General features: G+C 47.4%; 1 protein-coding gene across 6 annotated transcripts in view; it reads left to right on the top strand.

The window, feature by feature from the left end:
- LOC134033054 (ecto-NOX disulfide-thiol exchanger 2-like) overlaps positions 1-23,942 on the top strand; it is an 81,141-nt gene that overhangs the window by 53,754 nt on the left and 3,445 nt on the right. The window contains exons 4-12 of one of the 6 annotated variants that reach the window (XM_062477171.1): positions 3,902-4,058; positions 7,309-7,523; positions 9,031-9,264; positions 10,505-10,717; positions 14,091-14,197; positions 17,937-18,057; positions 20,542-20,726; positions 20,960-21,100; positions 23,322-23,378. In XM_062477171.1, coding sequence (XP_062333155.1) covers positions 3,902-4,058; positions 7,309-7,523; positions 9,031-9,264; positions 10,505-10,717; positions 14,091-14,197; positions 17,937-18,057; positions 20,542-20,726; positions 20,960-21,100; positions 23,322-23,378 — 1,430 coding nt within the window. Of the gene's footprint in view, positions 1-3,901; positions 4,059-7,308; positions 7,524-9,030; positions 9,265-10,504; positions 10,718-14,090; positions 14,198-17,936; positions 18,058-20,535; positions 20,727-20,959; positions 21,101-23,321; positions 23,379-23,942 lie in introns of all 6 variants that reach the window. The other 5 variants (XM_062477170.1, XM_062477173.1, XM_062477172.1 and 2 more) reach the window with 5 other exon arrangements.

Here is a 23,942-nt window from a genome sequence, read left to right as displayed (position 1 = left end):
GAGTCCAGACCTGCTCCCTCTGGCCCCCAGAGAGACATAGCGTCACGTCACAGTAGCGCCTGGCAAGCCTGTTAGAAACCTCAATCCAGACTAACACATCCAGGCTGTGATTAGGACCAAGTGGAATCTTCTAGTGCCTCCTCCTCTGTCCCTGTCTCCGTGTGGAAACCTCCCAAGAAACAAAGATTTATGATCCCAGACACTTGACCCAGGAAGCTGGCTGTGCTTCCAGAGTGTGCTAGCCTGACTCTGCTGTGTAGCTCTGGCTGCTGCAGAGTGACTGCCTCGTCCTCACCAGAGCCAGCCTGCAGGAGACACATACAGTCAGACAGAGTCAGACAACAAGCTGCAACCCCATGGTGCCTGTGGAGCTACAGGGAGACGCTGTGGAGTTTCAATACCACAGTGACTGTAGGGCTGCAGAGAGTGTGATAGTGGGCCTTGGAGAGTCATGATTAATGTCCTTTACTAATGCAGATAGATGGTTCTCCTCACAGTCATCATGTCATTGATTGGTTGGTTTGGATTGTGTTTAGTGCTGTCATTGGATGAAGTCCTCCAGAACAATTGGCTGCTTATGAGGCTAAGGAAGATGCATTTGTGGAGGGAGCAAATTCATTGGCAAGCCACACACACACATAAACACCCTTAGGAAGGCATTTAGCTTTGTCACACACACAAACACCACCCCCCTCTCAGGAGTCATTTACCCCGGGACACACACACTCACACACCTCTGTGAATACATAAACTGTCTCTAGGGACTGGTGCCTCACAACGCTCCTGCTGCTTTGTCGGCTTCCCTGTGGGCTCCTCTCCTTCAGCTCTCACACACACACACACACACACACACACACACACACACACACACACACACACTGTTACGGCCACATGTGTTGTGTTCTTTGTTTGTCACTTCCCTTCCCTTTTCTGTAGCTCCGCCCAGGTTGTGTTCCCCAGGATTGCCAGATGAGATGCACATGGCCAGATGATCAAGCAGCAGATAAAGACTCCAGTTTCCTGCTGCAGGAGAGAGGCTTCTAGCTTGGGGACTGCTGGTCTTGCTGCCTCTTAGCCTGGGAGTTTGTTGTCTTGTAGTTATTAAATGATGTTGTATTAATAAGTCCCATGGATTTGGTACTTTTAAAACTGTTTTTAGTAGTTGTTTTGGGTCAGTGGTGGAATGTTTGTTCGCCCCATACGCCCACTAAAGTTGGGGCGTAACACACACACAAAACTGCACACACACACACACACAAAACTGCACAAACACACAACTGCACACACATGTACACACAACACTGTACACACACTGCACACATACACACAAACACAAAGGTTTTAGCCAAAACACCACAAGTTTAGTTGCCCTTTATGCATTTTTGCATTCATGGATCTGTCTTATTGCTGAGGAGATGTGTTTTCCAGGTCCTGTGTGTGTGTGCCTTAGAGAGGGAGGTGATGAGTGGTGGAAATGTCTATAGTAATAAAGATGTGATAAAAGGAGAGAGACCAACAGAATGGAGAAGATATATGTGTAGGTGTGTAGTGGTTGAGAATGTTAAGGCTACAGACGCAGAGTAGGAGAATTCTGGTCCAGAGCCAGGCGGATACCATCGACTATAGTCACCCTGGTGACCAGCAAATGACCCATGTCTGACAGAAACATGAAAAGGGAGATAAATGCTGATGTTTATATTTAGATGGAGATTTGCTGTCAGATAAGTTATTTCTTCAGACAGATGGGCAAGCCTCCCAGCTTGGTCCAGGGGATGTGGCCCTGCTCGCCTCATTAGACGATATTACCCAGCGTGCCTTGCAGCACATCCTGTGTCGCCCTGCCACCACCACTGCTGGTGGGGACGTTTACCCTGGAAATCAGAGAGAGGAGGAGAAGGGGGAGGGCCAATGTGACAGCGATAGCCAGCAGGTTTCTACACTCAAATGCCAGATTTGTCATTCCTCCCTGCACTTTTGATTGATGGGCATCTTGAAATGTAATTACCTTCCACATACCTCCAGGAAACAGTGACAAAGAGAAAGAGACAGAGAGTGTGTGAGTGTGTGTGTGTTGGTTTATGGGCGGTGTAGTGATGCAGATAAAATTGCATGAATTTGGTTACACAAAAGAGTAAGTGTTTGCAGGTGGCAGATCTTATTGTTGGTTCTCTGAATATCTGGAGATGTTTTGCATTGGCTTGGAGACTGTGTGTATGTGAGGTGACCAGTGTGTTGAAAGTCTGTGTGTGTGTGTATGTTTAGGTGATGAAATCAGATGAAACAGATCTGGGTCTGAGGCTCAATGGTTTCCTGTGTTGAGAAAACCCTGTTATAGAGTAGAAAAAGTAAACACACAGCATACACAGCTCTGCTGCATATGTCTGGTCTCTCAGGCTCTGAATACTGTACAACACACACATACATACACACACACAACCACTCACACACACACATACATACACACACACACACACACACAGGGGCACAGACACACTGGTGGTAAAAAGAGAAGCAGCAGTGAAACAACCTTGGTCTGATATAACCAGCTTTCTCTGTGTGGCCTGGAGGCCTGGTTTCTATCATCTGTCCACTCTCCCTTCCTTCCTTTTTTCCTTCTTTCCTTCCTTTTTTCCTTCCTTCCTTCCTTTCTTCCTTCTTTCCTTCCTTCCTTCCTTTCTTCCTTCCTTTCTTCCTTTCTTTCTTTCTTTCTTTCTTCCTTCCTTCCTTCCTTCCTTCCTTCCTTCCTTCCTTCCTTCCTCCCTCCCTCCCTCCCTCCCTCCCTCCCTCCCTCCCTCCCCACCTCCCTCCCTCCTTATCTCTCCCTCTCCTGCCATCCCTTTATCTCTCCTCTGCCTTACCTGGGGAGGATGAGTCGTCACCTAGGCAACAAGGGTCTCTTATCACCTGCTCCTCTCAATCAGACACTAATGATCAGGTCATCAACGTGAGACAGAGAGATGCAGGGCACTTCTTTTCTGCTCACTCATTCTTCTACTCTGTGTGGTGTGGCTCCCTCCACATCTGTCTCCTGGGCCCTGGCCTTCTTTCTTCCCTAGTAATATTCCCCCTGCTACTCTATTTTGGCAGTTTCATGCTGTCTTATGAATTATGATTTTTCAAGCTATTTTCTCGAAGTGAACGTTGTGTTTCATGTTAACGTTAGTGGTTTTTAAAGGTCAATTAAAAATTAAGTTTCTTTTATCCTCATTGTCTCGTAGTAAAGAAAAGTGCATTTCCTTTCTTTTGGTTAGATAGGCATTTTGCAGACCACAGAGAGTAAAGTTGCACAAACACACACACACACACACACACACACTTGCAATGTACACATACTTTCATGTTGGCAGGTGCAGAAGAGGCTCACAGGAGAAGCCAATATCATTTCCATTTCAAAAAGTCTTGATTCTGTATATGTATAAACTATAAATAGACAGAGAGAGAGAGAAAGAGAAAGAGAGAGGGGGGAGAGTGCAGTCTAAATCAGTACCAGAGAACAAAAGCGTGTCTGTTTTCTGTCCTCTAGCGAGATCCAACTCGGTCTTTGCGACTAAGAACAACATATTCCGGATCAGAGGTCGTCCAGGCAGCTGGAGAGAGGAGAGGCAGGCCAACTGACGCCTCTGTTGCCCCTTTTAATATGCAAGAAGTTTGTTTGTTCCTTTATTCATGAGAGCATGTGCTCGGGTATTTACAGGCAGTTTTTTGGCTCTGCTGTTGACAGAAACATCACATTGTGGTGAGGGAGGAAATAGACAATGAAACATGGTTGAAGAAGCCAGTGTGTTGTCTCTGATGTCTAGCAGAAGGTTTGCCTCAGGAGGAGTTTCCTCCAGTGTGTACTTGTGGCCATGATGTTGTGTCTTGCAGCATTCTCATCCGTGTGTTCCTGTTTGCCCGTCAGATTTTGACCCGAGCCTTGGCATGATGACGGGCATCGCCCCCATGAACCCCATGATGCCCGGCCTGGGCATGGTGCCCCCGCCCCTCTCCCAAGACGTGCCCGTTATCAAGGAGATCATCCACTGCAAGACCTGCACCCTGTTCCCCCCCAACCCCAGTAAGTCTAATAACCTTGAAATGTCCCTTTGCTACACTATCCCTCTAACGTGTTCCAGAACATCTCTATCCAAGGATGCATGAAGAAGGATGCATGTGATTCACATCACATGCATGGAGGGAAGGAGCGGGTAGACTGGAGGGAGAGTGAGGGGGTAGGGAAGAAAGGGAATGACAGGGGCGACGAGAGAGTGGGATAAAGTGGGATCGAGAGAAGGAGAGAGTGAGAAAGGGAGAGGGGGAAAGAGAGAGAGAGAGAGAGAGAGAGAGAGAGAGAGAGAGAGAGAGAGAGAGAGAGAGAGAGAGAGAGAGAGAGAGAGAGAGAGAGAGAGAGAGAGAGAGAGGGGGAGAGAGGGAGAGAGGGAGAGGGAGAGGGAGAGGGAGAGGGGAGTAAGGTGAGGTGTGGGAGGTAATGCTCTGCCTGTAATTGGCAGAGTGACCTCTCAGAAGACGCTGCAGCGTCTACAAAATGCCAGGCTGCATGGCCCCATCAACCACACCCCCCCCCCCCCCGCCCCCTCCATACTTGCCTTTTCTCACAGGGTTCGGACGCTGCTGATTACCTGACCCTCTCTGCCCTCGAGCTCCTGTCAGTTTAGTTCATGGTTGAGGGCCATACGACTCCTCTCGCCGCCACCCCCCCTTGAACCTGACACCTTACACATGACCAGCACCTTTACACATCATCCCTTTACTAAATCATTTGCTTCCTCCACTTCTAGGCAAGCTGGAAATCGTTTACTTCACTAAGTCATCCAGGAAGAACTGCAAAAATGCAGAGCCATTGAGGGAATATAGAGAGCATAAGAATGTACATTGTTTTCCATTGTGTGTGAGTAAAACACTTGCTTGTCAGCTGCTGTAAATGGTATTCAGTGATGGGGACATGCTGAGACCTCTTCTTTAATGCTTTATTTCAGAGGAAACTTTCTGCCTGGGGATTTCATTCAAAGCCGACTCGGTTGTCAGATTGTTCGAGAGATCAGACTGAACTTAAAGCAAAAACTAAAGTTTTTTGTCTCTGCAGGCTTTCGAAACAGACTCCTTCACCTAACATAAAACCCACTGTGAAGTTCCCCTTCTGCCTACCAAAACACACACACATTATTTTAAGTTGGCTGTTTGCTCATGCTTGGTGTGTAACCACCGTGTGTGTGTGTGTGTGTGTGTGTGTGTGTGTGTGTGTGTGTGTGTGTGTGTGTGTGTGTGTGTGTGTGTGTGTGTGTGTGTGTGTGTGTGTGTGTGTGTGTGTACTCAAGATGGGTGTTTTTGTTCAGGGGGAAAATTCATTGCACTGAATATGTTAGCAGGGGAATATGAGTGTGAGAGAGACAGAGAAACAGAGAGACAGAGAGAGAGAGAGAGAGAGAGAGAGAGAGAGAGTGAAGAGAGGAAGAAACAGGCAGAGAGAGGGAGACAGGTAGAAAGAGAGAAGGAGAGAGAGTATGAGAGATTGTGTGTGAGAGAAGGGCATAGGTAATTGAATAATATTCTCACCTCTGACTCCCCTCTCCCTCGGGGCCCAAGCATGCTGTGTGTGTCTGGGTTAGGCTAGAGGACAACAATGAGTCAGTGGCCTGTTGTCTCAGGTGCTCTCATCATCTCAAGTGTGTGTGTGTGTGTGTGAGTTGGAGGGCATTAGGCTGCATATGTTACCTATCACATTGAGCAGCAATCCTAGCTACACTCACCGCCAGAAACAACAGTAGCCCCCCCCCGTTGACCTTTATCTGAACAGTAGCCTGTAGCGCCCCCCCCCCCCCCCTCTCTCTCTTTCTCTCTCTCTCTCTCTCTCTCTCTCTCTCTCTCTCTCTCTCTCTCTCTCTCTCTCTCTCTCTCTCTCTCTCTCTCTCTCAGTTTTTCTCATCTTTCTCTCTCCTCTCGTTCTCTCTCCCCATCTCGCTCTCTCTCCCTTTTCCCCTCTTTCTCCCTCCCCCTCCCTCACTCTATTTCTCTCCATCTCTCTCCCACTAAGAGCTATTTAGATCCTTCCCTCTGACCCCTCCCCATGCTGTGTCACCGGTCCTCTTCGTGGTCCAGATTTATCTGCTGCTCCAGAAGCCGAGCGGCCCTCTGTGATGGTCAAGGGGGCCATCAGTCTGCTCTCCCCCCTGCGGCACGTCCTCCATCCCTCAGCCTGTTGAAGGCCTGGCCATGTGGGAGACAGCCTGGCCATAATTACCCTGGGGAGGGAGGGAGAGAGAGAGAGATGCCCTTCGGATCTCCAATGCCCCAGGGGGGGGGGGGGGGGAAGAGGAATGTCAAGTGTGTGAATGTGTGAGTGTGTGTGCACATGAATTGTGCAGTATCTACAGGCCACGGAGTGCCCTTGATGTGACGTTTGGGTTTCAATTGTCATTCTTATCTGATCTATATGACATCTTGCCGATGTCTTCAGGATGTATGGAAGTGAGCACAGCACGTTCAAGCACAGGGTTGTGTGTGTATATTTGTGTGTGACAGACAGAGAGACAGAGAGAGACAGAGAGACACAAAAAGAGAGAAAGAAATAGACAGAGAGAGAGAGAAAAAAAGAAATAGAGACAGACTCTATTTCATAGACTCTATTTTCAGACATACAACACACTCAGTGGTTTATCGATTACCTTATTCTATCCATGTAGACTCAGCTAATCTCATTTATCAGAGACTAGAGGCCTGCTCTTTCACAGATTAGTTCAGCCCATACTCATCTGTGTTAGATTAGTTGGATCTGTCAAGCGTAGAACCATCCCCATTAAATGAGCTAGTTTTCTGCCCAATAAGAAACTATTTTCATGAAAAAAGTATTGAATGGAAGCTGTTCAAGCATAATGCCGCATGTTATCATTACTCCTGCTGTAAATTGCTGCTCATTACTTCAGGTCATGGTCAATGTGCTTTAATTGATTTTCTGAATTCAGAATGAAGCTCCTGAATATGTTCTTTGTCATCAATTCTTAGATCACATTATTAAATATGATGCATTGTGAGCTTTCAGTCCAATCCAAAATCCACTCCTCATCCCATCCACGTTAGCTACCTTGGTTTTCTCTTTATTTAAACTCCAGTGGTTTGAGCCTATTTTACACTGACTGAGTGGATCATTGTCACAACATGTTGCTTACAATTCAAGAGGAATTGTTTGGTTTAGAATATATAGTTATTCTTTACATTTACAAAAAAAAGATATATTTTTATTGAAAACTAATTACTGTCCATATATATTCAACAAGTTAATACATCCGTTTGTGGCTCCTTTCCCTCCTCATGCTGCCCAGACCTTCCCCCTCCTGCCACCAGGGAGCGCCCTCCTGGCTGTAAGACGGTGTTCGTGGGCGGCCTGCCAGAGAACTCCACCGAGCAGCTCATCGTGGAGGTGTTCGGCCAGTGTGGTGAAATCATCGCCATCCGCAAGAGCAAGAAGAACTTCTGCCACATCCGATTCGCCGAGGAGTTCACGGTGGACAAGGCTCTCTTCCTGTCTGGTGAGTTCCGGTCTGGACAACTGTCCTCCCCAACACTTTGGAACTGGAACTTGTAGTTCAGCGCTACGGTCTCTGATGTTCAGAGAGACTCTGGAAGAGAGAAGGTATTTTCTTCTCCAGGTTGAGACCTTCTCTTTAGAAGACAATGAGGACAATGTCCTCTCCAGTTAGAGATCCTTACAAGGGAGAGCATGAATCACCAAGAGGAGAGAGCTTCTTGACCAGTCATGTGACACCAGCATCTTATCTCGATTTCCCAGCCAGTCGACCCAGCCATCTTAAACGTCTCTCTGTATGCAAACTGGAGGACATATATCCCTGTCTCACCAAATACATTTAAAGCTCGGGCCCTTCCAATAATACCCTCTGAATTATTTACTGTGTGGGTGCACACTTGAATGTGCGTGCGACTGTGTGTTTTTGGTCCCCTGCGACTTGGTCCAGTTCTTCCCTCTGGTGAGCCTGGAACTCTGCTCCATATATCTTGTCCTGAAGCCAGAGCTGTGCGGCTTGGCCATAAATAATGTTATTCATTTCCCACACCCATCAGTCTAGCAGCCACACAACCCCACTGTCACACAGTCACAAACACAGCACAGAGCAGAGCACAATTCAAGCCATGAAATATTTAACCAGACTGTGAGCCTAAAGCACAGAGCAGATGGAAGTAAACTGCCAGCCCACATTCATTTCTTTCCCTTTTCAGAGCAGACATGCATGACTCACTCTTATTCCGGAGAGATGCAGAGAGAGAGGATGAATGACAGATATATGAGAGATAGAGGGAAAGAAGGAAATGTTGAAATAAAGAGAGGGCAAGAGGCTTGAGGTGGGGGTCGTGGGGGTGATTGAGGGAGAGATGGAGAGAGGGAGAGAAAAAGGCAGAAGAGACACAAACTCAATCGGTGATCATGTAAGCCAATCCAGTATTAGTGTCAAACAAGTCCAGTGTACATTCCTGTTCAGTGTTTAGAGCATTAGCAGGGTTTGACAGCTGTGTCACTGGAGCAGCAGGCAGCTTCCTCAGTGTCCTCTGTGTACCAGCATGCAGAGAGACAAAGTGTCTACTCTGAAGCCCCAAGGCTACTTTAGACAGACAGAGAAAGAGAGAGGGAGAGACTTATGGATGGAGAGACAGCTAGATAGACAGATTAGTTTAGCCTAAATGATGCAGGTGTCTGACACTTATGTCATAGAGAAGATGGAGGGGGGGAGAGAGATGTACGTCTGGAGAGAGAGAGAGATTTAGAGAGAGTTGGAGAGAGATGTACGTCTGGAGAGAGAGAACGCTGGCCTAAATGTGATCCTTAACTTCCTCTTAGCAGCCTGTTGTTCCATAACTAGATGACTCTTCTGGCTCTGTTTTCTTCTGAGGGTCTCTGTTCCCTGACTACTGTTCACCTAATCCTTCTCCCCTCCTTTTTTATCCCCTCCTCTCCTCGCCCCCACTTTCCCCTGCTCTCCTCCTCCCCTGCCTTCTCCATGTCATTTCCTCTCCTCCCCCCAGGCTACCGTATCCGTCTGGGCTCCAGTACCGACAAGAAGGACACAGGCCGGCTCCATGTGGACTTTGCCCAGGCCAGAGACGACCTGTATGAGTGGGAGTGTCACCAGCGCATGCTGGCCCGAGAGGAGAGACACCGAAGGAGGATGGAGGAGGACCTCCTCCGACCCCCCTCCCCTCCCCCCATCGTTCACTACTCTGAGCACGAGTGCAGCCAGCTGGGGGACAAGATCAAAGGTGGGTGATCACACACGCACGCACACGCACACTCACACACACAGCTCTTCTCCTCTCCTGTGTTTTGCGTGAGGTATTCTCCTGCCACAGAGGAGGGTGATGTTGTCTATAGACATCTGATGACTCAGAATGTAAGTGTGAATGTGCCTCTGTGGATTTAAAGTAGCTGTCAAGTGAAGAGCTCCATCTGCTACCTGTCTGCCTGGGATGGACTGCTGCTTCTGTCTGTGTGAGAGAGAGAGAGAGAGAGAGAGAGAGAGAGAGAGAGAGAGAGAGAGAGAGAGAGAGAGACAGAGAGACAGACACGGACAGAGACGGACAGACACGGACAGACACGGACAGACACGGACAGACACGGACAGAGACGGACAGAGACAGACACTTGTTTGGGTCTGCACTGACTGTTGGTTACTCCAATGCCCAGACAGCGGGAGAGTGTTTATTTATGACTGTTCATTTTCACATCTCTGTGGGTGATGGTTGATAGGGGCTCACAGACACTCTTGCAGTAACATTTATCTAGATGCATGTGGAGGTTATTAGTTCACATCTCAACGCTCATTTGGAACAGATATGAAACTGTGTGGAGCGAGGCCTTTGTCAGTGACTGAGCAGCATTAATATAGCTGGAGGTACTCTGTTAATAATGGACCTGTTGGGGCTGGGCTCCTCTGGGGGCTGGGGAGAGCCTGGGGAGCTGGATCCTTCTAGAAAGACTGAACAGAACCCCGGGGAGTTCCAGTGATGACACCTTGATTCAATCTCTCGGCTGTGATGGATCATTCATGCAAATGAGCACACTGTGGTTTCTTTATACTGGAAGTGTTGGGGTGTGCGTGTGTGTGTGTGTGTGTGTGGGGGGGGGGGGTGAGTGGGTGGGTATTTGTGTTTCCTGTTTAGGCATAAAAGGGTATGTTTGTTTGTGTGTTCCTTTAGGTACTCGATATGGGGACCTCTTGATTTTTCACTGGATTCTTTGCAATGGAAATCAATACTGCTTTTGTCTCCTGACATCATCTTAGAATTCCCCAACCAGAGCATGAATAATGCTAAGCAGCCTCTGATCTACAGTGTTAATAAAGGCTTGTGGGCTGTGCCAAGCAAGACAAGACTTGCGATGGCCCTTTGAATAATTGTATACATAAAAAATATGTTTTATTGTTATTTTAACTGACTGCAACGTATCCCTGGACACATTTTATTTATGTATTGCTCCCCTTCCTCTTCCTTCTCCTCCTAGACGACAGCAAGTTTGCGGAGGCGGTGCGCGTGCTGCTCACCTGGGTGGAGCGAGGCGAGGTGAACCGGAGGAACGCCAACAACTTCTACTCCATGATCCAGCTGTCCAACAGCCACATCCGCCGGCTGATGACTGAGAAGGCTGCCCACGAGAAGGAGATGGAGGAGGCCAAGGACAAGTTCAAGACCGCCCTGGCCGGCATCCTGGCTCAATGTGAGTGCCTCCCCGAGCTGTTAGCCCTCAGCACAGACTCACACACACACACACTCACACACACACTCACACACACACACACTCTCACGCACCATACTCAAACACATACATGGACAAACACAGTGCTGTGAAAGCCTTCTAGACATCACTTCCTCAGACTCTGTCTAGCCAGTCACATCCATTCGTGCATTCAGGGTGACACTTGTACTGGCAGAAATGTTGACACCTGGTGAAAGCATGCCTACGTATACTTACATCTCTGTCTGTCAAAGTCGAGCTGCCACAGATGAATCCTGTGTTGTCAGGCAACTGGATCAAAGATACTTAGTTCCACTGATACACTGAGAGGTGCTCTGCTCAGATGCGTCCCGCAACAACATCTCAGCATCTAGCTGCGCTGACATATGTCACATGAAGTCCCATGCTCTTCACCCTTCACACTCACACCCTCTCACATAGGGTGTGAGTCACATAGTCACATGCATTGGTTCACACCTTCATTTCAGTGGTTCTGTACAAGGCTTGTGGCTGGAGAGAAGGTAAGTGATTTGGTCCAGTAGCCCCTGCTTATACTGCACCGCTGCCCAAAGCCTGTAATCCTAGCTAACGGTCTGTAGGTTTTTGGTCCAACACAAATCTGCTACTTCATTCAAATGATTATGTAGGAGATTGATAGCTGGTCAGTCCAAAATGTACCATTAGGAGGTGCTGTGTAAAGTGTCTCCAGTAACACTTCCAGTTTGAATGGAGCTGACCTGAAGGTGACACACATCCATTGAGACAAAGTGGATCGTAGTAAGTGGTCCTACCCACGTGACTGGTGGTGAAGGAACGAGAGAAGAATGGAATACATTGGTTGAAAATGTGCAAAGGTAAAATCTATAACTGACCTGGCTTAGCATTACTATAGCAACTGCATAGCGTGTTTGTGTGTTTCTGGTCGGGTTTAGAAAACCCATACTTTTATTTGAATACTCAGAAGTAGGCTGGTATTGACATATAGATGCACCTAATATTGGCAGGGAGGTGTGTCCCACCTCAGGTCTCCTACATCTCACATTTCTTCTTTCTTCTCTCCCTCTCCTCTCACAATATTCCATACAAACATGTTTATATTCATGAGTTTATGTCTGTCTCTGCGGTTCCTCCCATACAAATGTCGACACAGAAATAGGTGTCCCAAAAGGAAGCTTTGCACATGTCATCAGTGAACAAAAGATCCATCCATATTCTCCACGGCTCCTCACAGCTGCATGCAGGCCTCCCCATGCTCTCTCTCCCTCTGTCTCCTCATGCAGGCCTCCCCATGCTCTCTCTCCCTCTGTCTCCTCATGCAGTCTCACCAAGCCCTGCTGCTGGCATTCTCTGGTTGTCACCTGGAATAAGACCCCTAATATTGTTCCTGCTCTGAAACAGGTTATTCGAATCAGCCCTATTGATGAATGTCTGGCAGCAGAAATCTCCTCCGGTAGAACCTGGAAGGATTTATTAGCCAATGAGACACCTCGCTCATATTTCAAAATGATCTTTACAGGACATGACATCATTCCACAGGTGGGTGTAGATCTGTGTACATCATGTCGGGTGGGCCTGACTGCATATCTCATCGTGGAGATGAACCGTCATGACTCTCAGTTAATGACCTCATTTTGAAAGGATGGGAGAATATAGACCCTGAGGCCACACTGATAACAATGCTAGCTGGAGACAGACTGCTAGCATTTAGCTTTATAAACAGTCTCTGCTAGCATCCAGCTCTATAGACTCTGCTAGCATCCAGCTATCTAGACTCCGCTAGCATCCAGCTCTATGGATTCTGCTAGCATCCAGATATCTAGACTCTGCATGCATACTGCTCTATATACAGATTGTGGTAGCTGGTTGGAAGTTTTTATCTAATAGTTTTCTCTCACACATGTAAACGCTCGGCCACAACCTTGCACTCGCTCCTTTCTCCTCTGCCTTTCCTCATCGATTCCCCTCCATCAAATTACAGAGTTCTGAAAACCACTATTGATCTGGACACAGTCCTCTCCCTCCAACCTCCCAGAGACCCACCTTCAGTCCCTCTGCCAAGTCCACAACTCTGGTGCTGTTATTACTCCCTACCGGGGGCATCCAGAGAGAGACCCCCACGGAGACACATCCTCTCATAGAAAAAAATAGACCGCTGAGTAGGGAGAATCAACAGAACCCTCTCACAGTCTCACACACTCTGCACCACTGTCCACTACTGCTATTGTCAGTCCTGTGCTGGCAACTGTGGGGTAGATGTGGTCCTAAAACTGAGCAGGAGAGTTTTCTGTGAACTACAGTAAGAACATACTGTCTTCTGCTTCAGTGTTAGGGTTCAGTTGATCAAGGTTCAAGCTGCCCTATGGGTCTTCATGTAGCTAGACTTTACAGTAACATTACAACATTAAAGTAATATACAATCTTAGAAGCATTATCTGACCATATAGTTGAGGATTTGGCATAGAAATAAAGGTGAGTAAAAAAGCTATAAGCTATTCTAAGTCAACAAATGAACTCATCAAATGCCCCAAATTCTTGATTCTGATCCAGCAAGAGAGTGAGAGTGATAAACAAGTGTTGCCCAACAGTTGTCTGTCTTTCATGCAGAGCTCCTCACTCTATGTCTGGTCCCTGTTTCCCCCGAAGACATGACCACCCACCATCTCTCTCTCATCTCCTAATCAGTCCTCCAGGAGCCCTTCCGTCTGACGCTCTCCTGTCTCATATCACATCTCTCTGGTTCTTGAAGCTTCTGTTAATGAGTCATTAGAGATGTCTGACAGCCAAAGCAGCATAAAGACAGTAAGACCACAGAAGATATAGGCGCTGTGTTGAGTTGGGAGCTCAGTAATGAGAGGTGCCGGGCTCAGATAGAGACAGACTGCTGCTCAGATCTCTGCCTCAAGAGGTGGTCTTTGATGATGACACTCCATCCATCTGAGAGTCAGTGGAGGTGACAAGGTGACACACTTAATTATGAAGACATATACTGTTACTGTTTGTGTGTGTCAGGGACATAGCCAGAGTTTTATTTTTGATATATTTTCCTTTAAAAACAAACAAACATTGTAGGCAATCAGGGGGGGCCGGACATGTAAATGAGGGGGACTAGGCCACCCCCGGACCCCTCTTACTGTTGGGTGGGTGTGTGTGTGGTTTTGGTTGTGATTGTGTGTGTGTGTGTGTGTGTGGTGTGGATGTTTGGGTCCATGTGTTTGAGCTAATAGACAAACATGCCTTTCACCGACAATGATTAGAACATGAGAATCAAAATCAGGCACACAGTTATTTGACTCACTTCCTGATTCCACTTTCTCTCTCTCTCTGGACGGTCACTGGCCCCTGCGTCCCTCCACAGTTGAGCAGATTGTGTCTGTATTCCACGCTGCTTCCAAACAAAAGGCATGGGACCATTTCTCCAAAGCTCAACGCAAGAACCTGGATGTGTGGCGCAAACAAGCTGAGGTTGGTGCTTTCTCTTTTTCTACTCTTCTACCATTGTTCACGTGGGAAACCCTCGCTCATCGTCATTGTCTCAATTTAGGTACATAGATCACTTAGACAAAACAATGACCAAAGGTACAAGTAAGCTTGTCTCTCTAGGCTAGTGAGGTCAGGCACAGAGACAGCCTCAGTGTTAGGCACAAAGCTAGGCTAGGCTACACCCAGGCTCCCCTTTTCAGTTCACCCCAGAGAGGGAGCTCCTCTCAGGCCCAGGTCCCGGCCTCTCGCCCCTCTCTCTCCTCTGGAGACCCGCTGGGTGAGTGTTCAGTCTCATAAGGCTGCCAGGAACAGAACAGGTAACTGCAGAACCATCCTTTTACCACCTTACACAAACACACCCAACTGTACATCACTCTCAGGCTGTGTGGACTAATACATTCGCTAATGACTGATCTCAATGTTGTGTTTTGGCTGGTGAAATTAGGTCGGTCATCTCCCGGCTTGGATGTTTTATAATTTCATGTAAACCTGACAAGAGTTATCATCTGTAAAGCAAATGTCACATTCATTATCATAAACACTTCTCTTTAATAGAGGGCATTCAAGTGTGATGGCACCATCATTTTAGGGCCAAATTGGTAAGTTTGATGTGTGTGAGGGAGTAATTTTGTCAACACTAGATGAGCTGTGTAATGAGCAATCTAAAGTCTGCTAATCAGGCTAAACCACACAGAATCATTTGCCATGGATCACAAGAGGACATTTGTCATTTCTGTGATGTCAGGTGGCTGAGCGGTTAGGGAATCGGGCTAGTAATCTGAAGGTTGCCAGTTTGATTCCCGGCCATGCCAACTGACGTTGTGTCCTTGGGCAAGGCACTTCACCCTACTTGCCTCGGGGGAATGTCCCTGTACTTACTGTAAGTCGCTCTGGATAAGAGCGTCTGCTAAATGACTGAATGTAAATGTGAATGTAAATTTCTCATAGGGAGAGATGCTGCTTACAAAATACTGTAACAAAGAGATTCACTTCTGTTATCCAAATGACTCTGATGCTAAGTTAATGTGAGTGTGCACATATGTGTGTGTGCGTGTGTGTGCGTTTGTGTAATGGGTGATCTGTGACACGACACAGTACATTATAAACCCTAACCCTACACATTCTCCCCATCCTGTGCTCCTCACAGCAGGGAGTTCAACCAGTTCTAATCCCGCATCTTAATGAAGTCTCAATCTTTGTGAATATTCATATGTGTTTCTAACTGGCAGTCCCCTATCGAACTATCAAACGTCATAATGACACCAGGAATAGAGAGCTCTGGCATTCTAAGCCACTCTGGGAGGAGAACTGAACGGTCTAGTGTGTGGTGTATATGAGCAGGCTCCGAAGGCTGTGATCATCCCTGCATCGTCATAACACTGTCACGGACATGCAAGCACTGAGAGCAGGAAGTAAGGTGTCAGTACACATGGAGATCCTGCGTCTGAGGATGTGCTGAGATGGTGACGCATGTTCCTCTGGTCTCCTACATGTTCTGTTGTGTGACGTGTGTGCAATCATGTGACCGAGCTGTCCTGCTGTTTCAGTCTGTATAAAGGATCTACACACCAGAGCAGAGTATAGATTTCTTTCTCTCCTCTGTCTGTCCGTCTTTCATTCCTCCTCATTCTCTCTTCAGGGAGGTGTTAATGAGGACCCTCAAGGACATGCTGGGTTTTATTCTGCTTGTATTACTAGCTGTTGGCTGGTGTGTGTCTGTCTGTCCGTGTTCATGTCTGTGTGTGTTTGTCTGTGTGTTCTCATGTTTACAGCAGCCACGTAAGTCTGCCAGAGTTTCACAGGAACATTCTGTATCTCACCACTCACATCTGTTAACCATCCGTTCATGTATTCATCCATCACTCCTTCCATCCATTCATCTCTCCTTTTTCCACGTATCCCCCATCTGTCTGCTCACTTATCTAGTCATGTTATCCATCCTTCTAAATCTACATTATGTACTCCTCTACCCACCCCTTCATCCACCCCTCCATCCACCAATCCATCCATCCGTCCACCCCTGAAGTGCAGTCTCTCTCCTCTACCTCTCTGTGTGTGTTGTCAGTCAGGCTCTATTCCCCCCCCCCCCCCCCAGGGAGTCTGGCTCCAGTCCACTGTGACTCAGCAGGGAAGAAAACAGGCCTCCTGGACAGACGCACACATGCTGGTGGGGGAAATAGATTGAAAAAGGAATATTACCTCCATATAAAAGCTAAAAGTTATTTCCTCAAGGGAATAGAAACCTCCCTTAGTAATCTGTTTCATCCAGGCTTCAACATCCTGTTGTAATCCATTCATGCTCACTTCTATCAATGTTTTACTTTAGCGTTGCCTAACTGTAGCTAGCGAGTATGGATGAGCATTCTCTCTTTGGTTAGTCTCTGTGTGTGTGGGGCTGTGTGTGCGTATTTTGTGCATGTGTGTGTGCCTGTGCCTGTGTATGTGCATGTGTACATGTGTATGTGCAGAGTCAGGGTGCTGGCAGACAGCAGGGTGACAGCAGGGCAGACAGGTCGAGTCAGAGTGAACCAGAGCTGCTGATCCAGAGTCTTTACCTCAGCTCTCTCAGACTCCTGCAGCCTGCTGGACTCTGATAGGCTGGGGAGTCCCACACAGCTGAAGGGAAAAGTCTCCACACACACCTCCAGCTTAGTTGAGTTGTTGACTTATAGCCCATGACTGAAGCCTGGTCGCCATGGCACCGGTAGGCTAGCAGCTACAGCCTGTAGAGAGGAAGTCAGCTGACAGGAAGACGTCAGTTGTTTCTGTTCAACATGAAGTGGGGTTTGAGAGCAGCGTGTGTCTTGGGGCTGGAGATGAGAGTGAAACACTTGAGACAGGATCTAACTACAGCTGTCTTTCTCCCTCCAGCATCATCCACTGGATATTTACATTCTCACAATGAGCAGTGTGTGCGAACGTGTGCTTAAATGTGTGTGCACATGCATGTTTGTGTGTGTGTATTTGCATGCACATGCATGTGTAGGAGGAGTGTGTGTGCCTGTGTGTGTGAATTTTAGTGTGTGTGTGTGTGTGTGTGTGTGTGTGTGTGTGTGTGTGTGTGTGTGTGAGAGAGGCCAGATGGGTGTCATGTGTGTTCAGACTACTTGTTTGACCTCTGGTTAGCCAGCAACTCCTGGTGATGAAGACACCAGCCAGATGGTGATGTTTACTCCAAGACTGGTGTTTGCTGCCGTGGGGTCATTGTCTCCCCTGGCGTTCTGAGTGTGTGTGTGTGTGTGTGTATGTGTGTCTGTGTGTATGTGTTCATTGGCCAAGCACAGCTTCATCGTGGATCTCTCTGTTTAACAGTTTGTGTGTGAGCATGCCAGTGTGTGATGGTACAACATGGTTGGTCATCCTTGGCAGCCTGTTGGCCCATTAGCCATGGAGAGGCCCTGCCCATCTGGCCGCCTCGTTTAGAAACACACACTGAGGCCTCCAACTGGGTACACTATCCCCGATTTTATTGGGCAAAAACAAAACAACACACCCTGTCCACTGCTCGTGTTACGTATACATACGTATACTCTGGCTTCATACTCTATGGAGTATGAAGGATGAAGGAGAGTTGGAAGGGAGTGGAGGGATGGTTGTGACCTTATAGGGATTTTAGAATGTTTAACTGACCAGTGGCCTGTCTTCTGAGGGGATCTCCCAGAGGCGTACATTACCCAGGGTTCCTAGGGCGATAATGAGCCGTCTGTGCTGTGTGTTCCAGGAGGTCAGAAACATGCACAACGAGGAGCTCATGGGGATCAGACGAGAGGAGGAGATGGAGATGTCTGACGATGACATGGAGGACACACACGCCCCCGACAGCAAGGACTCGGACCACTCAGGTACACACACACACACAGCCAGAACATGCACTCCCCCATCAGCTGATTATGCCTTATGTGTAGATAAAAGCAGTACAGATGCACATCATATACATTATGTATGTATGTATGTGTGTGTGTGTGTGTGTGTGTGTGTGTGCCAGCTGCTCCTCCAGCTTCCTCAGGGCTGTTCTGGGGACCACTGAAGGGCCATTAGGACCTTGCTTGCTCAGAGGTGCCTGTTCAGGTCTGCTGAACCAACAGAAATACTGATGCTAAACACCTTCAAACAGCCCATAATATTCAAACAGCCCATAATATTCAAACAGCCCATAATATTCAAACAGCCCATAATATTCACCTGGGCATTCAGGGGTCTTACTGCTTCTCTCTACAGCAGAGAGCCCGGGTAGAGATGCTGCTGGCAACATCACCTCTCCTCCATCTAATCAGTTGGTTTATTTTATATTTTCAATGTTTTTTTAATCGTTCTCCAGTCTCCAATTTGTAGACGGCCTCCCTAATTAGTATGTAGATATATATGCAAATATAATTCTATTCCTGCCAGGTTTGTGGTTTCTCCCTCCTCTCATGTGTGACCTTGGTTATTAGAAAACAAGGCTAAGCATCACTGTCAAGGGCCTGTCATAATATTTGATGTCAACCTGAAAAAGAGCCGAGGGTAGGTTGAGGTGACAGCTGTTAATTTGACTCCTATTTCTGCTAACATGGCGATGTTACACCTGCTAGGGTACACGTTAACCTCAGGGGTGGTGCTCACATCTTCTTCAATCACTGTTTAGAAGCCGTTAGGTATTGTATCAAATCAATGTCAGTGTATTTAGCAACAATTAGACTTGTCATTGTTTGAAGAGCAACACCTGTACTGCCACTGCAGTCTTCAACCACTCTGTTTCTGTCTTTAAAAGCTAATCAATGCTAACGGCTAAGTGCCCCCCTGCTCAGTGAAACAGTACAGGGTGTTCTCTGAGAATGTCTGTGTGTGTTTGTTTTTGTGCGTTTTGTTTTTTTGGTTGACTGTGTGTGTTGTGTGTGTGTGTGTGTGTGTGTGTGTGTGTGTGTGTGTGTGTGTGTGTGTGTGTGCAAGCGTGCATGTGTGTGTGTGTGTATGTGTGTGTCTGCACGCTGAAGCAAGTGTGTGCAAACAGGTGTGTGCGTGAGCAAATGTGCATGAGCGTGTGTGTGTGTGTGTTTTAGTGGGTCGATACTCAGCCTGTCATGTTGTAGAGGGGGAATAGGTCTGCTTGCCTGGCCAGCGACTTGATGAGACTTCCTGATCAATACTCACTTCACCTGAAGCCTTTCACTACCAGACACTGACACAAAGACACACACATACAGGCTCACATTGACACACACACTAAAACACCGGCTCACACAAACCCTTACATGCACACACACCAGTATAACAACGTGTTGAGACAAATGGTCTTCCAAGTTAAAGGTCAGACTTTTGGGGATTAAACAGTGTTCATTAAGGCTCAGATGATCCTCAACAGTGGCCCTGCACACTGAGTCACAATACTCTGCAGGAATCAATCGGGCGGTCCTCGCACACACACACACACACACACAGAGAACACAAACAGGCATGCACACTCCGGCATACAGAAGAATTATATTTATCACTTGTTTGTACACATTGTTCTTTCCTTTCCACCCATGGTTAAGGACCAAGTGGGGTTTGTGTATTGGGATTTTATGTTTGTTATATTTTAACTTGATGCCTTTTTTTAAGGTTGTATAGCCTATTTCACTCTGGCAGGGGGACTGCCAATGGAAACTAACCTTTTGGCTATAATTGGGTGCATTTAAATGTTAATGTTCATTAATGTACACTGTCCCTCTTGATAAAATAAAATAAAGTGAAATTGAAATTGACCTACACACACATATTCACACTCTTTCGGGACCCTTTCCCTCAGCTCAAATACTAATTATCACGGAATGAACATGTGCACACACACAATCACACACGCTCAAACAGACACAAATACAAAAGTACACACACAGCCTTATCTCCCCAGCTCAGTCACTCAAACACACTTTCATCAACATCACACACACACGTTCCCTCAGACGGCTTTGAAGAACAAAGATTGTTCCAGAGGAGATGTGCTGAGCAGGTCTCCTATCACACACTCACGCTCTCCTCTGTGTTCAAGAGGACAGGTCCGGGTCCAAAAACCTCTCAGAAAGATATGGTACATCCTCTGATCATTAGCACACTTTTTGTCCGGCTGTCGTTACTCTATTGACACCATGGTTGGGATCAATTTAATATTCTCTCTCGTTGTCTCTCTGTCTTTCTATCTCTCTCTTCTACCACTTCTTTCTCTCCCTTGTCCCTCTCCTCCCTCCTCCACCTCTTTTTTCCTGCCTCTCTCTCTCCCTCCCTCTCTACCTCTCTCCTCATTCCTCTTCCCTCCCTCCCTCTTCTGCCTCCTCTCTCCTCTCCCTCCCTCCCCCCTCTCTCAGGAGCAGTGTCCCAGGTGGAGGCTCTGAAGGAGGAGAACGACTCTCTGCGCTGCCAGCTGGACGCCTACAGGAACGAGGTGGAGCTGCTGAAACAGGAACAGGGCAAGAACCAGCCAATGAGGAGCGAAGAGGACAGCACACACTCCCAACAGCTCAGCTTCCTACAGCAGGCTCTGCAGGGCATGCAGAAGGTAGCACACACACCCTCTCACGTGTGGATCACAACAAAACTGTCACAGACAGAGAAAAGTGTTCTGTGAATTCTGTGTGTGTACAAGGCTTTCCCTACTTAGTGTCTGTAGCAACAGCATAGCTGAGATGATGTTAGCACATGAGGCTAGTGGTCCTCTATGGCAGCAGCATCAGGGTTAGCATCAGAAGCTGCCGTTCGTGGCTGACCTGCTGGTCTGGCGTCTGTCTGCAGCAACTGCTGAACATGAGGGAGGAGCTGAAGCAGAGGGAGGCGGAGCTGGAGAAGAGCCTGGAGGACAAACAGCTGCTGGACACTCAGGTCCAGAGTCTGAAGGAAGCAGTGCAGAACCTGCAGACGACACACACTCTGCAGGTCAGTAGCACACACACACACACACACTCACTCACATACACACATTCTTACACAGACATACATACACTAACACAGTCTATTTGAGACTGAGGAAGGTGAGGATGAAGGCTCCCAGTCTAGAGAGAACTTGTGTGTGTCCTGGAAATCACTGGCGAGACTCTCCGGGTTTGAATTGGAATCACCCTATCTGATTTGTGCTGTAATTAGAATGAAATTAGTTTAAAATGAGTTTCAAGAACATTGTGGACATAATTTATCAGAAACTGCAGCCCAGACTGGGCCAGACTTGTATTATACTATCCAGTTTCTTTAGAAAATCATTTAAAATAATTTGTTCCTGATTCCACTCCCACTCCCACATTCTGTGGTAGAGATAACAGGTCAATAAAAATGTCACAGAAAGAAAAAGGTGAGTTGAGATGCAATATTAGAGTGGGTCATTTAAATGCTCATCATGCTGTACCAGTCTTTACCAGTCAGAATGTATCCCTACCCTGCCACTATACTACCCCCCCTCCACTCCCATCTCCCTCTCTCTCTGTCTCTCCCTCTCTCACGCACCCTCCCTCTCCCATCCTCTTACTCTCCATCCATCCCTCTCTCTGCCTATCCCTCTCTCTGCCTATCCCTCTCTCACCCTCACTGTCTCTTCTTACCTCTCACCCTCCCTCTCTCCTTCCCTCCCTCTCACTGTTTTGTCCTACCTCTCACCCTCCCTCTCTCACCCTCCCTCTCTCACCCCTCCCTCCCTCTTCTCCTCAGCTGGTACTGAGGTCTAGAGGTCCATTCTCCCTGTGAGCCATGCCCCCTGCTGCTGATCTGGACTCTAATAAAGACTAGTGGAGCTGCTCAGAGGCTAGCTAGGAGGCTACACCCCAGGCTACATCCATGCAGTTAGCCTCTCACACTCTCTACACCAGCCTTGAGCTCTACTTTACCCACTGGCTATAGAAAGCAGCACTAACAGGACTCACTGAAGCAAAGTTAACTGTAAACACACATTTTAGACCAGCATTTTGACTCTCACAGGCAGTAGGCTAAATATACGGTTATTTTAATGAGCCATACACAGCCCAGGAATAATATTTTATTTTACCAGCAAGTTGCAGAGGAGTTTGGTGTTACTTGTGGTTACTTGGGCTAAGTCTGATAATGAATCAAGAAAGGGTTAACAGGAACAGTAGCTTCTGGTTCAGTCAACAAATTAATTGGATCAAGATAATACTGACATGAAGCAGTCAAATGAAGCATGCTCCACATTTGCTCGTTTTCCGGTCTGTGCCGCGGTACACCTGCTTGGCTGGTCGTGGGCGGGGAGCGGCGTTGATAGAGTTTGGTGACGGTGCATCCAGACCTGCTGACTGGATTATTAATTCACCTCAGAGAGAGTGACATAGTTGTCAATATCAGGTTTAAGGGTGATGCCGTTGATTAGAATGTCACTTGGCTGTGAAATGTGTCGCCTCATCAGTGATTCATGGGAAATATGGTAATTAAAGCCATACATCGGCATGTAGAAGAATCACTGTCGACAGTCTTATTGATAGAACAAAGTCAAATCGATTGTTAGATTGCTTTTTCTCTGTAAATTTGTTTGTGTGCATGTGTGTGTGTGTGCATGTGTTCTGTTGGATGTTGACCCCCTCCCCTCCCCCCATTGTCCTGGATGTCACCACAACTTCACTAGGCATTATCTCAGCTCAGCTCATTAAGGCAGAACAACATTCATCACACTCCATACTCCCCTGCACCTCTGCCTCTACAACCACTCTAGCAGCCTGTCGACACAACGCCAGTCCATGGCCCTGACTCTCTACATCCAGTGTCAAGCTGTCTGCTGTGTGGGGTTTACTTGCTAACAAATACATATCATTCATTACACTGGAGAGGTTTTGTTGCACAATCACTGTCAAAATGGTAAGAATATTTGATGGAAGTAGACATCTTGTTTTGACAGCCAATTATTTTTGTCTTGTACAAAGAAAGAGAGAAAGGGAGAGAGAGAAAGAGAGAGAGATGGCTTTCTTAAGGGGCCTTGTCATCGAAAACATCCTTTAAAGTGTCCGTCACCTTTTTGTCTTTTTTAACTCCTTTTTTTTCTAAGAAACTCCACTGCCCTCAGGAGAGTGGTGTGTGTATGTTTGTGTGTGTGTGTCTGGATGCATTAGGGTGTGACATGTTTCTTATTGACGGCTCCTCTCATGTTTCTAATTGACTGTAGCTGGAGACGTCACCGAGAGATGACAGAGGGAGCGAGGAGAGTGCTAATCAAACCAGTGTAAGTGGAAATGGTCTGTGGACTCCCCATCCTTCTGTTCGGAGTGGCTCTCTGGCATTGCTCACTCTCCTCTTTACCCGATTCCGTCACTTTCCCGCTCTCATTCTCTTCACTCATCTCTCTCTTTCCATTGTCTCTGTACCCTCCCTTCCTGTTCTCCACAGTCCCCCTTTCTCACCCCCTCCTCCTCTCACCCCCTCCTCCTCTCACCCCCTCCTCCTCTCACCCCCTCCTCCTCTCCTCTAACCTCTTCCAGTGACATGACAGATCATTACAGGCCAACCCAGAACAGGGGACTTTATTTGTCGCAGGATAAATCACCCTGACACAAAGAGGTTAAGAAATCAAGGACCCCCCCCCCAACACACACACACATACACACACGCGCACACAGACACACACAGACACAGTAATGAGTTGGGAGTGTTATCTTGGGAGAAACACTACAGGCGAGAGGGGTTTACCAGGGCAGCGCCCACACGCTCAGAGAGAGAGTGAGCAGAAACACACACATCCCTGTCGACCACCCCACCTCCATCCTCTCTGTCGGTCTACAGTAAACAA

The sequence above is a fragment of the Osmerus eperlanus genome, chromosome 13, assembly GCF_963692335.1.
Source record: "Osmerus eperlanus chromosome 13, fOsmEpe2.1, whole genome shotgun sequence".
Lineage (NCBI taxonomy): Eukaryota > Metazoa > Chordata > Actinopteri > Osmeriformes > Osmeridae > Osmerus > Osmerus eperlanus.
The sequence above is the reverse complement of the archived record's forward strand: the minus strand, read 5'-3'. Positions and strand labels throughout refer to the sequence as shown.